Source organism: Nylanderia fulva, unplaced genomic scaffold, assembly GCF_048542155.1.
Source record: "Nylanderia fulva isolate GAGA-0341 unplaced genomic scaffold, ASM4854215v1 Scaffold14, whole genome shotgun sequence".
NCBI lineage: Eukaryota > Metazoa > Arthropoda > Insecta > Hymenoptera > Formicidae > Nylanderia > Nylanderia fulva.
Window position 1 is genome coordinate 881,319 of NW_028189622.1, and position 13,617 is coordinate 894,935.

General features: G+C 33.2%; 1 protein-coding gene across 3 annotated transcripts in view; it reads left to right on the forward strand.

The window, feature by feature from the left end:
* fng (Fringe glycosyltransferase) overlaps positions 1-13,617 on the forward strand; it is a 92,937-nt gene that overhangs the window by 11,766 nt on the left and 67,554 nt on the right. For all 3 annotated transcript variants that reach the window (XM_029300563.2, XM_029300564.2, XM_029300562.2), the window contains 2 exons: positions 1,093-1,141; positions 4,876-4,978. In XM_029300563.2, coding sequence (XP_029156396.1) covers positions 1,093-1,141; positions 4,876-4,978 — 152 coding nt within the window. The remainder of the gene's footprint in view (positions 1-1,092; positions 1,142-4,875; positions 4,979-13,617) is intronic.

The window sequence follows — 13,617 nt, forward strand, 5'->3', positions numbered from 1 at the left end:
AAAATCATTGGGACATTGTCTCTGACGTCTGGAGCACCATCTCACATTCGTTCTTGCTCGTTCACTTCCTGAAGGGAACTGCTCTACTCTTGGGAACTAAAAATAAGCGACTACTTTAACACGTGCACGCCGATCGTAACGTAACGACGCTGCGATATGTTCGAGTCCCAGATGCAACGGAAGGATGATGTGCGATGCGACAGATACAAATGGAAAGTCTCAACTCGCGGTGCTTCGAAATAAATTTTTCAATGCGATAGAACACACGAGTGTAACTCGAATCATCTGTGATCGAACGTATCATTTTATCATAGTTTCATGCCTACCATATGCTGCTTTCGCTCTGTAAATATTTGACAATTTTTAACCAAATTTTTGTTTAATCAAATATTAAAATCACCGAACATTCTAATAATTAATTATTATTTTGTTTCCTTTTTGAGGAATTTTATTTTATAACAGCTCTTTGTACATCTATAATGATTATTAGAAAAAATCTTGAAATTATATGAACGAAATTATGCATGTAAGAGATACATAAATCATTTGGCAACGAATATTCCTTAAAATATTCTCATTTAACATTTTTCCTTGCTCAGAATTTAATGTTTAACATTTGTAGATCTAGTATTTATAACCTTACTTGGATTATTTCATTTAATGATTATAATAGATTTTTTGATGAATTATTTCTAAATAAAAGAAATATCGTTATTTATACTGATGTCGCTTATAGCAAGATTGAAACATTATTCTTTTTTATCGAATATTTGTTTTTATCTCGTGTCCTATATTTATGATTTCGTCTCGCTAATAATACAAATGAAAGGAGTGTATTGCAGAGTTGCTTCAAGGCTATAAGATTTATTATGTATTACTGACGCGGATGGAGCGATTCGTTTTGAAGGGGTAAGAAAGGGATTGAAATTTATGATCGATACGTGCTGCGTGTTGTTTGGGCTCGATAGTCTGTGGTAAACAATCAAGCGCGTACGTGCTAGAGCCGTGATTATTGCGCTGCATCGGGTGTGGAATCGAAAAAGGACTGCGTATAATCAAAATATAACAATTCTTTTTTCTTTCTGTTTACAGACCTGGTTCTTCACCGATAAAGACGACCTGTACTTCCAAAATCAAACTAGTGAGTACTTGCCAATCGTTTTTTCTCAAACTAATTAAATCTTGCATGACCAAAACAGATTTTCTATAAAATTCTTTAATTATTTATACTTCGCGATTATCTTACTTTATAAATTTTATTTAGATAAATCAGTTTTTAATTCTGTTTAAAAATTTAACAAAATTTTAAAACATATAGAGGTAATCATTTTGCACCTACAGTGTAATGTATTAATAAACTAAATAAAAATGAATTATGTGATACATGTATGTGTCAAAAACAATTTTTAATTAATTTATAAAATTTAATTTGAATGGTATTATATCGTAATAAATCACAATCGATGCTTCTCGTTAGTTCATTAAATATTAAAAATTAGTATTTGGTCCTGTGAATTTATGCTATAAAATTAATAAGCTAATTATTGAAATTGATTCAGAATTAATTAATCCTGAATTAATTAATCCTGAATTAATTAACTTGAAGGTTTAATCATGAAATTATCGATTTTTTCTGTGTTCAATTGAATACGATTGCAATAATACTACAAACGGAATAATAATTTCATTTTGTTTGTTATATCATATTTGTTCGTCGATATTATCTCGTAATCAACAATCTCGAGATCACGAAATCTTTTTCGATGTGCGAGCACGTAAACGGTTAACATACAAATGGTTCTATATTTAAAAAAAAAACCCGAACGAAATATGAATATTTCTCTCTGTAATACGAGTCACAGATAATTACGACAGCGGGTTTTAATGGCTGGCCTCGTTTATGCGATAATTGCTAACGAAACGAAGGCGTATATATGCAGGAGCTCGTCTTGTTCGTTCGTAGAAGCCAAGTTGCTCGTCAATCATTTCGAAAATTTAGTCACATCTACGTCTCGGTCGTCTGTTCGGAGTTGAATTATATAAGATGCTGTTTATTTGGATAATTGCTTGGTGCGTCTTCGAATTGAGAGCTCCGAAACAATGGAGAAGTGATGCTTCTATCTGCTTATTTTAGTGTTTAATAAAACATGATTGATCATAAATTTTTAGCAAATAGTTCAATTAAATTAATTTAATAAATTTGATAATTTTGTTAAACTCAATCTCGCAATTTGTTATTATCGCATGTTTTGTAATTTTTTCCTATTATAAATTTATTAAAATAGTTTAGCCAAGTTTATGTATAATAATATATTATGCAACAGATCGATTGTATTCTCGTATATTTATGAGTATGTTGTTTAAAAATACTAAAGAAATCTTTTCATTTCATTATACGAATTTGTAAACAGCCTTTATGGAATAATTAATCGATCAATCAATTAAATGTGAAAATTTAAAATTCAATGACAAGTTCTTGAAATAAAAATATATGATATATATAATTTAAAAAATATACACATGATATATGTATATATTTTAAAAAATACAATATATTAATAATCATATAAATTGTTTTAAAACAATTACATTTTATACTTAAAAAAATAGCAGATTGTTTTAATAAAACATGCATATTGAAGCTTTTCCTCGACAGATGATAAAAATTTACACAATCGTGTTTTTTCCCTATATTTTCAAACGTCAGTTAAGAGTGAACTTAAATCTCTGAGATAATAACGGCAACACGGCGAATTCTAACCGGCAATATCATTGCCAGCCTACTATATAGAATGCATCTCAATTGCACCCTCGGGCGCGGATGCAAATGACGAGCAGGCGGAGAGAGCCAATGATGAGAAACGGCCGACGAAGGGCGGAAAGATGCATCGGGAACGCGAATAATATTACGCATCGGACGAAGTGAGAGGCAAGTTTCCATTCGTGTTGTTTCGCTCATTTTTGGGCACGTGGTATTGTCCGAGGAGAATATAAAAAACCGATAAAAAAAATAGACATTTACAAAGGAAAGTCAGGGTGTCTAGCGGTCAGGGAAATCTGAAAAACCAGGCATTGTCAGGGGATTTTATAAATCTGGAATTGTCAGGAAATTTTACTATTCATCTGGTTTTTTCCACATTATTCTACAATTATCTCAGTAATTTGAAATTTTTTTATTAAATAAACTTTTCCTTCCCGCAGCACGCTAATTTTCTGTGCGTATTCATTAATTTATATTTTCATCGTCGTGTTATTTTATTTCAATGTGTTTAATAGAGAAAAAACTAAAAAAGTTTAATATAATATAAATAAAAAAGGTAAAAAAGGTATTTAAATAGTTTATAGTGACATGTTTGTTTCGATTATTGTATGTACATAATGCAGATTGTATAATCGATTTAAACTTTTGATTTTTTTAACTTCCCAATCTTTTCATTGTTGACAAAAATATCTAAAGGATTTCATGATTTAACATTTAATTAATTTATCATATAGATATATGCAAATTATAAATTTGGAAAAAATAATCCTAAAAAGTCAGGGAAAAAAATTAATTTCTGGTCTTGGAAAATCTGAAAAAGTCAGGGAATTTTTTTCATCGAGTCTGCTGGACACCTAGTCATTTAAATGACGAATACAAAAGTATGACCCTCGCGTGTGAAAAGGAAAAGATGACGAAATTGACGCGGATTATTATGGGCGCCCCTTAATAAAGCTCGGCATTATTTCATACCTCGCTCATAACTCGGACGACGCATTAGTCACGAGCGGAGGCAGGGAACGTGGGTGGACACGAGTTCTGAGAAGGATAATATCGGGTGCGGAAGATTCGCAGGAGGAGGGGATGAGCACGCGAACCCTCGGGCACCGTCCGACATTTGACCTCACCACGCGCTCTGCACCGGTTTGCACCTCCGCATCGGCCATTTCTCATTACCGTTTCTACCTGACTCGAACTCGATCCATCCTTTGCGGTTCACCCAGTTGTGGGATGTTGCTGACAACATCGCATACTGGAGATCTCGCGTAATATCACTTTTTGGGAACTATTATTTATAGAAATTCTAATTTTCGCGCTAATGTCTTTTTCTTCCGTTAATTATACGTTGAGAAATGTACAGTGCAATTTTCTAACTTTTTAATTTTAATAGATAAAAAATTAAGTTCTGTACTTATATGTAGATAGATATTATATATAATATTATTGATATAAATTATACATATATTTTCGGGTCTTTATCATAATTAATGAGATTTTATATGTAATATATATATTATATTTGACTCTTAGTATTTAAAAAAAATACTGTTTGTATAAAAATTGCAACGAAACGATATTATAATTTGCATTCTTGCATGTGCATATGTACATATACATATCTTTTATTCGATTATTTATTATTCGACTTTTCGACTATATAGTTCGAATTGAAAATACGTAATAAAATAATCGAATCGAATATTTAACATAATAATAATAATAAGCTTTGTGATACATTCAATTATCTAATAAATTAATTAATTTCTAGACTATAAAATACTTACCTAATTTAATAGTCTTTGGTAAATAATTCTTTGACAAATTTTTATTTCGCGTTTTCTCTTTTCCTTTGCCGAATTTAATTTAAATTAAGACAATTACCTCCGACTTACACTATTGATGGATTTACAAAGGATATACTTTTAATATGTGCGTGTGTGTTGTAGCACATCGCGATATAGGTATCCTCGAAAAGATGATAGCGCTTCTGAAGAAGCGAGAACCATTAGCCCGAATTAATTAGACCGCCGTAGCAGCGGCTCACGAGGATAATTATTAACCTCTTAATTAATTGCACGCCCACCCTACATTCATCTCGCTCCCTTTGCTTTCAGATGGCCACATGATCAACACCAAGTGCTCGTCCTCGCACAATCGGCGGGCTCTTTGCTGCAAAATGTCTGTGGAATTCGACAGATTTCTCGACAGCGGCCGAAAGTGAGTACATTTTCAATCTGAATAAATTACATGCCCCCGTATTACTACTGACGCCGAAAGATTTTAATCCTCATGTGTAGGATGATATATGCAAATTTAAAAATTGCAAATACAAATCGTATACCACATACATTCACACACAGCAAATAATTTAACGATTGATATCAGCTTATTAGAATTTTGTAGCATTTTTTCGTTCTTTTAAATATTAAAAGCGTGATAAAAGTATATAGTAATAATTTATGTGCGTGTGAAAGTATATTTGTAACGAATTGTGTTTAAGTGTGAATTTTATGAAAAAATAGTAAAATATGATTAAAATTAATTCCATCTCCGATACATTAAAATCAATATAATTGTATACGGGTTCTTCAAACATACATATATGGCATTCTCGCAACGATGCTCTTGAAATGTCATTTTCTTGTCAGACAGAAATTATTCGTTTAATTAGCATGAACGCTTTCGTCGGTCTCGCCGAAGGGCTCAACAGGTTGATTTTTTTTACACGTTCTTTATATCGTCCCGGCGTGCTCGTCTCGTTTATTAAGATTTATATTTCCTTTCGCGCGTTTGAAGATTCAGGAAGATCTTATTTAATTCGCGCATCTATGCAATGAGCAAATATTTACGGATTAGTGCGCTTTCTTTTTCCCCCCTTAAGGAGATTCTAAACGTCCTTGAGAAATCTGTTGTTTCTTTCCTGTTTTATCGACAAAATGTGAGGTTAGATAAACTATAAATCTATTGGCTATACGGATTGTTTTTTACCTGAAATTAGAACGATTGTTGTACAAATTAAAGTATTAATATTAACAAAGGGCAAAGCGTTCTAATTTCAGGTAAAAAACAATCCGTATGGCCAATAAATAGATTTATAGTTTATCTAACCTCACATTTTGTCGATAAAACAGGAAATAAGAAACAACAGACTTCTCAAGGACGTTTCCCTTAAAGAATGAAGAGCTGCAATAAAATAAGACTACTCGCAATCACATTTATATCTGCTTTTGCATTTTATTTCGTTCGTACCGCAGTCTTAACATTCTAATAAGATTTTTTATGCAATGATGTGTCGCGCACGTAAGAAGGAATGCATTGTTGCGAACTGTTCTCGGAACAATCATCCGATCTTGAACGCGGCCGAGTGATCCGATAAGCCGTAAATACACTGGCTCATATCGCCATCCGGACAAATAAATAAACCTCCGGTGAAGACGGGTTTTATCCGACGTCGAGGTTATCCGATGCCATAGTCATATCTCTTCTTCGAATAGGCGTCTGGGTCACCATTACCGGTTCGATCGGACGTTGACAATATCCGATATCTGTCCAATCGAATGAATTTGATTCTATATTTGTGAGCCATATATATATACACATGTGGTAAATAATTGATAAACATTGACAATTCAATATCCCAAATTACGCGCGAGCGGATAAATAGGTATTATTGACAAGAGATTATTAAATTATTCTTATGATATATACACTGAAAAAAGCTATTGATTTCAAATAAATGTGTATTATCCAGAAATTTAATTATATTTTGAAATTACAATCTTTTTTTGCATTCTTTAATTTAGTGTTACATACGATTTCTTCTATTTTCAATATTAAATATAATTTTTTGAAATTAATTTTTCGAACTCATAATATTTAATTTATTTTTCGGCGGAATCTCTTTATAAGAAATCTTAATTCGATTCTGCCCCATTGTAGATTTTTCAGAATTTGACGTTTTTATTTTCTCTTCTCTTAAGCCGAATCGAATATGCACAAGTGACGCGCCTATCGCTCCCATCGAACAATCTCGAGGTATGAAGAGACGTTAATGGATTTGCATAGGTGCGCTTTTTTCGAATGGAGAGAAAGCGGCAGCCGAAAAAAAGAGCACGAGATTTTTTGTTCGTGACGGTAAACGCGACTATATATACGCTTAGATATACGGTTAACTTTGGTAACCTGCCTCGGGTACTTCCGCGTTTGTTTGCGAACCAAGTGTTATTGCTGCGACTTGACCGTCGGAAATTCGTGTTTGCACAAGGTGGCCTAAACGCCCACTAACGTGATGCGCGGCTTCGCGCGAAGCATCGTCAAAATATTATCTCTATGCGGAGAGTGGTAGCGCTTAGAAAAACATGTCTAATGGCTCGTCGCCGTCGTCTGATGACTCGTCGCAAACCAATTAACGTAGTCCCGAATCACAGTCGGCGTCTCCTTTCATTTTTTTCGAGGGAAAAACATCTTCCTTTTCTCTATATAACGATTTATCCATCCCCGTTGCTGAAAGCTTTAAAGCGAGAAAAATCCAGAGATGCAACGTGATTTTATGCAACGTCTTGAAGAAATTCTTCAAGTATAGCAGGATATAATTAGCGCGATATTTATTTTTCCGTCTAAGCTTTTGCATTACACGTGTTAGACATCTGATTGTGGGAGAGATGTTACCACAATAAAGTATTAAGTTTTCTTTATACGGTTTTATAGATGTTTTTTTAAGTTTCGCTATAACGTTTTTAAAACGGAAGACTTCGTCTCTTTTTGATCTCTTTAGTGTATAACATTGTCGTACATCATCATATGCTTGCCTTCCTCCTGGTTTACTTGTTCTAGCGGCTGCTTAAACAAGCGGTCTAAGTACTGATGATAGATTGTTATGGGAAATTAGACTACTGATTTTCCAGTACAATGTGTCGTTTATATCTTGGAGTAAATCGTTTTAATCACTTAATATTAATTTAATTTTTAAATAACAATATTTTGTGTTTACATACATTTTCATATTTATCCAATTTCTGAAAATGTATAGGAAAATATATATCTTACATAATATCTTATGCATCATATATCACCATATAACTCGTTGACATTAGTCATTGAAAATTGAAATATATAGGAATGCTCTTTTAAAGCAGTTAATATCATTTTTTTCGTGAATGAATATGAATACGCATTCTTCGTGGTTCTCTTGGACTACTTCATAGTAGTTCGCAGAAAGAACATCCTTTTGTGCTCTTTCAAAAAGTTTACAATGCGCCGCGATCTGTGGTACGAAAACGACGAGAGAGAAGAGGAAGAAAAGAAAAGGAGGGTGGGTTGTCTTTCGTCGGAGCTCTCGTTCCTATGTCGTGAAGACGAGACAGGCGGGGAGAGATTAAAGACGGAGAGAAGTGGTACCAGCTGGTCAGGAGGAGACGATTCAATCTCTTTCTCTTCCTCCTTCTTACCAGCCGAAGCCTTTCGAGAGGGCATCGAGAGGATGACAGGAGATAGCCAGGGAGAGAGAAAAAGTGTCTCGAATGTCACATGCGGGCTTTGCTATGCTTCTTATTGCTCTTTCCGTCGTTAACCACCTTCCTTCGCTTCCACTGGAACTCTATCCCTGTTGTCTTTCTAGCCTAGGGTTTACTTTTCTCCCTCTTTTGCATACGCCGCATAAAAAAGACTGAGAAGTGGTAGTATTTTTTATTTTTAGTAATAATTTTTTTTGTACACGAAAGTAGGTAAAGGAAAAATTTGATATAAAATAATGACGCAAGTTAGATAATTATTAATAAAAATTTTTTTTAAATTATCTTAAATTTTTCAAATATTTACACGTGACAACATTTAAAAAAAATGTAAGAAGAAATGGATAAATAATATTGTTCCAAATTTAAAGTAATAAACAATACGTAATTTAATTTTTATAAGGTAAAAAATAAGCTTATTCATGATTATGAACCTCCTGAAGATACTATCGAGATGTTTTCGTAATCATAAGATTAGCTCAGCTATAAGATAACACGTGTTCTTTTTCCATGGTATGCTGGAATTTTAGTGTTTTATTGCTGAACGCGTTACGACTTCTTATTCGTTTAAATTATCGCCGACGATTTCACACCTTGCTTCGTCTAATTATACAGGTGTTTTACGCACAGTCATTCAGATTCTTGGCGTCGATAAAGAATAGCGGTAAAATGACCGTGGCGCAAATTTGCAGAAGAGACCATATCGAGATATTTTACGACAGAACTTTTTAGGGGAGCAAATGCTCTCCTTGATTAGTTTAATTAAAATTTTACTCTTTTTGTTATTTTTAGTAAAAATAAATCGTCGGCAATAATTTAAATTAATTTGTAGTGTAGTATAAATATAAATCTTGTCACGTATTTATTTCTTTCTTTCTTTTTACATTAGAGTTAATATATTTTCCTTTAACCGTGCAATTAATTTGCAATATAATCTTGGAATATAATAGTCATGAAAAAAATAACTATTTTTACTATTCTATTATTTTGAGAGGCTCTCCATGAAGAGTGTGTGGTATTTTAGGTCATCTTATCGCATTTTCAACAAGATCGCGCAGTTTGCTCAGTGATACCATCTATCATGTTCAAATATTTTTTTCCGAGAAATTTTACAGCTGAATGTTTGAGAGATAGAGAAATTAAATCTTTTTAATTTTCAATATTTATAACTATGTTATATTTAAACATGGCAAACTTTGGGAGTTGTGCGTGATCCATTTATGCACACGAATATATATTGAGAGCAAATAAAGCACGTGATTTATAAGGTGTACTTAATACACGCGATTTTGTAATTAAAGTCGATTTTACAAATTATGCCCCACATGTGTTGAACATAGGCGTCCGCAGGCAGGGCTCCTCTTGGAATCAGGACAAAAATTAAGCATTTGCTCTTTGAATAAATACTGAAATTTATTTGCATATTTAATATAAAAAAAAAACTAAAAATAATAAAATAATAAAAAATTAAATTTAAAAAAATTAAGAAAGAAAAAATGAAAAAAAATGTCAGTCATGCTCTGGAAAAAATCTAACGGACGCCGATGGATGTCGAACATGTTCTACTTTGAACCGCGACATATCGATGCTCGTACAAGTGTGTATTCACATGTCGATCTCTGACTTTAACACGCGATATGCAGCAGAAAGATCAGAGAAGAAGGGAAACTTCTCTTCCGTTTTTTTCGCACTACTTTGCTCTCCCGGGTACACCGCTGGACGGGATGGTTTCTTGGTAATTACGGCGGATATCCTTGGATACAATTACAAGAGCCACGAGCGCGCTGTGCATCGGGAAGCAAAAAACTTGCACCGCTCCTGGACACGGAGTTCCCGCAATGGTTAACGTCGCGTGACCGCGTATTACACGTATATAGGGCTGCCGGTAATGCCGCATAATAAGCGTTTAGAGATGTCGGAAGGGGACCTCGACCGCCTTGCGCTTTTCCCCGTCTCTTTTCTTTCTTTCTCTCGGTACATCACCGTGATTTTACCTCCGTGTGGGCACTGCACTCTGCGTGCATCGCGTTTGGAATTTCTCGACACGTTTGACACGTAACAAATAGCACACTTGGCACGTTTCTGTCATACTAATTTCTACATGGAAAAAAAATTTATTGAATTCGAATAAATATTTATTTCAATACTGCTGTATAAATCATTTATTTGAATTTGAAACTAATAATATTGATTTGATGTGAAAAAATATTTATTTGATATAAGAAAATTATCTTCAAAACAGATATATATTTATTTGTTTGAAATAAATGATTTATAGGGCAGTATTGAAATAAATATTTATTAATTTAATAATTTTTTTAGTGTAGAAATTTAATTAAAGGGATGATACTGCACTCTTTATTAAATTATTTACTCTATAAAATTATTTGTTGATTATTACACAGGAATTAAAAACTTTATTAAAATTAATTATGTGGAAATAATCAGTAGAATGGAAAATCGTCACTTACATACGAGAAGATATAGAACAGTCTGGTTATATTCATAAAGATTAAACATATTTTGGAGAAAAGTGATATATGAATTTCTTGAACATCTTTCTCAAACAGTTTTTGAATGCTTAAACATGCAGTTTTATGACATCGTGACTAATGGAAAAGCTGTATTTTTCAACTTAAAGTTACTTTTATAATGTTTCAAGTCTTTAAAATGTTTGTAATTGTTCTTACAGATGTTTTACCATAAGACAAAATTAATATATATATTTATATATATAATATAAAGTATTTGATATAAATCATATATAACACATATTAATTAATTCTCTGCTTAATTTCGGTTTCGATTCTTTCAACAACATCGCGAATAAATCTTTGTTACAACAGACAGTCGAATGAATCTCGTTTCTCCTAATTCTCATCGATGTGTTGTCCTGGTTCAGACGTGGGTCGTTGAATCGAAAAATCGTGCGATTTAGAGATGTCCAATGTAATCCCACCTTAAACAGACGTGTTCTTATAACGGCAGGTGTATCTTGTAAGCGTCCGTAAACGTGACACGAATTCCATCGTCTTCGCGCTAGAATAGCGTGGAATATTCTGTCTTCTAACTGCAATCTTAAAATGCGATGTGCATATATAATAAATATAAACTTGCACTCCTAATATTCGCGATATCTCGTAACGTAGAATATTTTTTTTTAACATATGTTTTTTAAAGAATATTTCTGCGAAGTTAGCACATCCCACTTAAGAAAATCAAATTGCAAACTGTGTAAAGTAAAATAGACAGGGTGTCTAGCGGTTAGGGAAAACTGGAAAACCGGGCATTGTCAGTGAATTTTATAAATCTGGAATTGTCAGGAAATTTTACTATTTATCTGGATTTTTCCACATTATTCTACATTTGTCTCAATAATTTGGAATTTTTTATTAAATAAATATAAACTTTTCCTTGACTCTCAGCACGCTAATTTTCTGTGTTGCTAAAAATCGATTCATCTACAGCGTGTTTGTTAATTTATATTTTTATCGTCGTGTTATTTTATTTCAATGTGTTTAATAGAGATAAAACTAAAAAATTTGATATAATATAAATAAAAAAGGTGATTATTTAAATAGTTTATAGTGACATGTTTGTTTCGATATAGTACATAATGCAGATTGTATAATTGATTTAAACTTTTGTTTTTTTTTTACTTTCGAACCTTTTCATTGTTGAAAAAAATATCTCAAGAATTTCATGATTTAACATTTAATTGATTTATCATATAGATATATGCAAATTATAAATTTGGAAAAAATAATCCTAAAAGTCAAGGAAAAAATTAATTTCTGGTCTTGGAAAATCTGAAAAAGTCAAGGAATTTTTTTTATTGAGTCTGCTGCGAACACCCTGATAGATAGCCTCGAATAAAAGGGATTTAATTGATATTGTTTCAAGTTATTTTTATTAACGAGCATTTGTCGTAATTGATCTTTTTTACGAAGCCATATTTAAAACGTCGCGTTCTATTTTATTATACATGCGTGAATGTGCGTTTGAAATGTCAGCATATATCGCCATCGATCATTTAACCGGATCGGTCATTCGTCAGAGCGTACAATTGATTTATTTAACGCTCGATCGTTGAACCGCAGCCGTGGCAATTGCTTAGATTTGCCGTTGCGTAACGGCAATAAAATTAATCGCCGTCATTACGATCGCCGCGCGTCATTATGGAAATCGTCAACTCGTTGCATAGAATATATCGCGGTTAATGTCTGCGTGCATTAAGCGCGCGATTTTGCTGCCGGTTTATTTTACTCGGCGATTGATCGCAACTTCCTTTCAGTAATCTCCGGACCGCGTAATTCCGAGATCCTCGAAGATATGGACGAGGAGGTTACATTAAGGATAACAAAAAGGGCAAAGCATATTCTTGAAGCGAAATGCATAATTGTGCGTAAAGATTGATGTAAAAAACTGCAAGTATTTGCATATGTCAGCTTTTATCTTTACAGAAATTTATTAAAGATCTTTATGTATAAATATTTAAATAACTATTGCATCGTATTGTAAGTTGTTAATATTTTAATTGCTCTGATTGCGTTATTTAAATAATAAATTTTAAAAACAAGTTTATATAAACTTAATAATTTTATCTCTTTTTTTCTCTCAATATGAAATGCACAAAGTGCATTACAGTCTCGATTAAACGTAGGATTTCTTAATAAAAATAAATGTATAATACATGTGCTAATAATTCCTTTACAACAGATGTGTTGTATATCGCGGTTTACGAGCGATCTTTCACAAGTTCATCGACATGTTAATGATTTGAATAAAATAGGGAAATATATGGGTCGCTCGTATCTTTTAGCGCGCTCGACGATACAATCCTCCGGTATATACATAATTGGTGTTTATGAAATCTCGCGGGATATACTGCAAAATTCCGAAATCGTTTACGACCACGCGATATACATATACCGCAGGCTATAAAATCACGGTCTCTCTCTCTCTCTCTCTCTCTCTCGCGATGTGAGTTATTTTATATTCAGACTTCTCGACGAGAAGAGAGAATGCGTTTGTGAAATTACGAGAGTAACACGCGGTACTATGTGTGCGCGCTTCTCAAAGTTGCAACGGAGTTACATCGTTGCACGAACTCGTTCGTATAGCTCGGGTGCATATATATGTATATATGCATACACGTACATACACATTTGAGTGCGTGTCGCCATTTGAGTGCAGATCGCCGATGCACGATGCGGTCTCTCTTTTATATGCACCGAAACTGGTTTGCACCTGATACCGACCTCGCGATCGAATGACGCGTTTCAATGCACTCTCTCTTTCTTTCTCTCTCTCTTTCTATCTGTGTCCGTTCCTCTCGATTCTCCT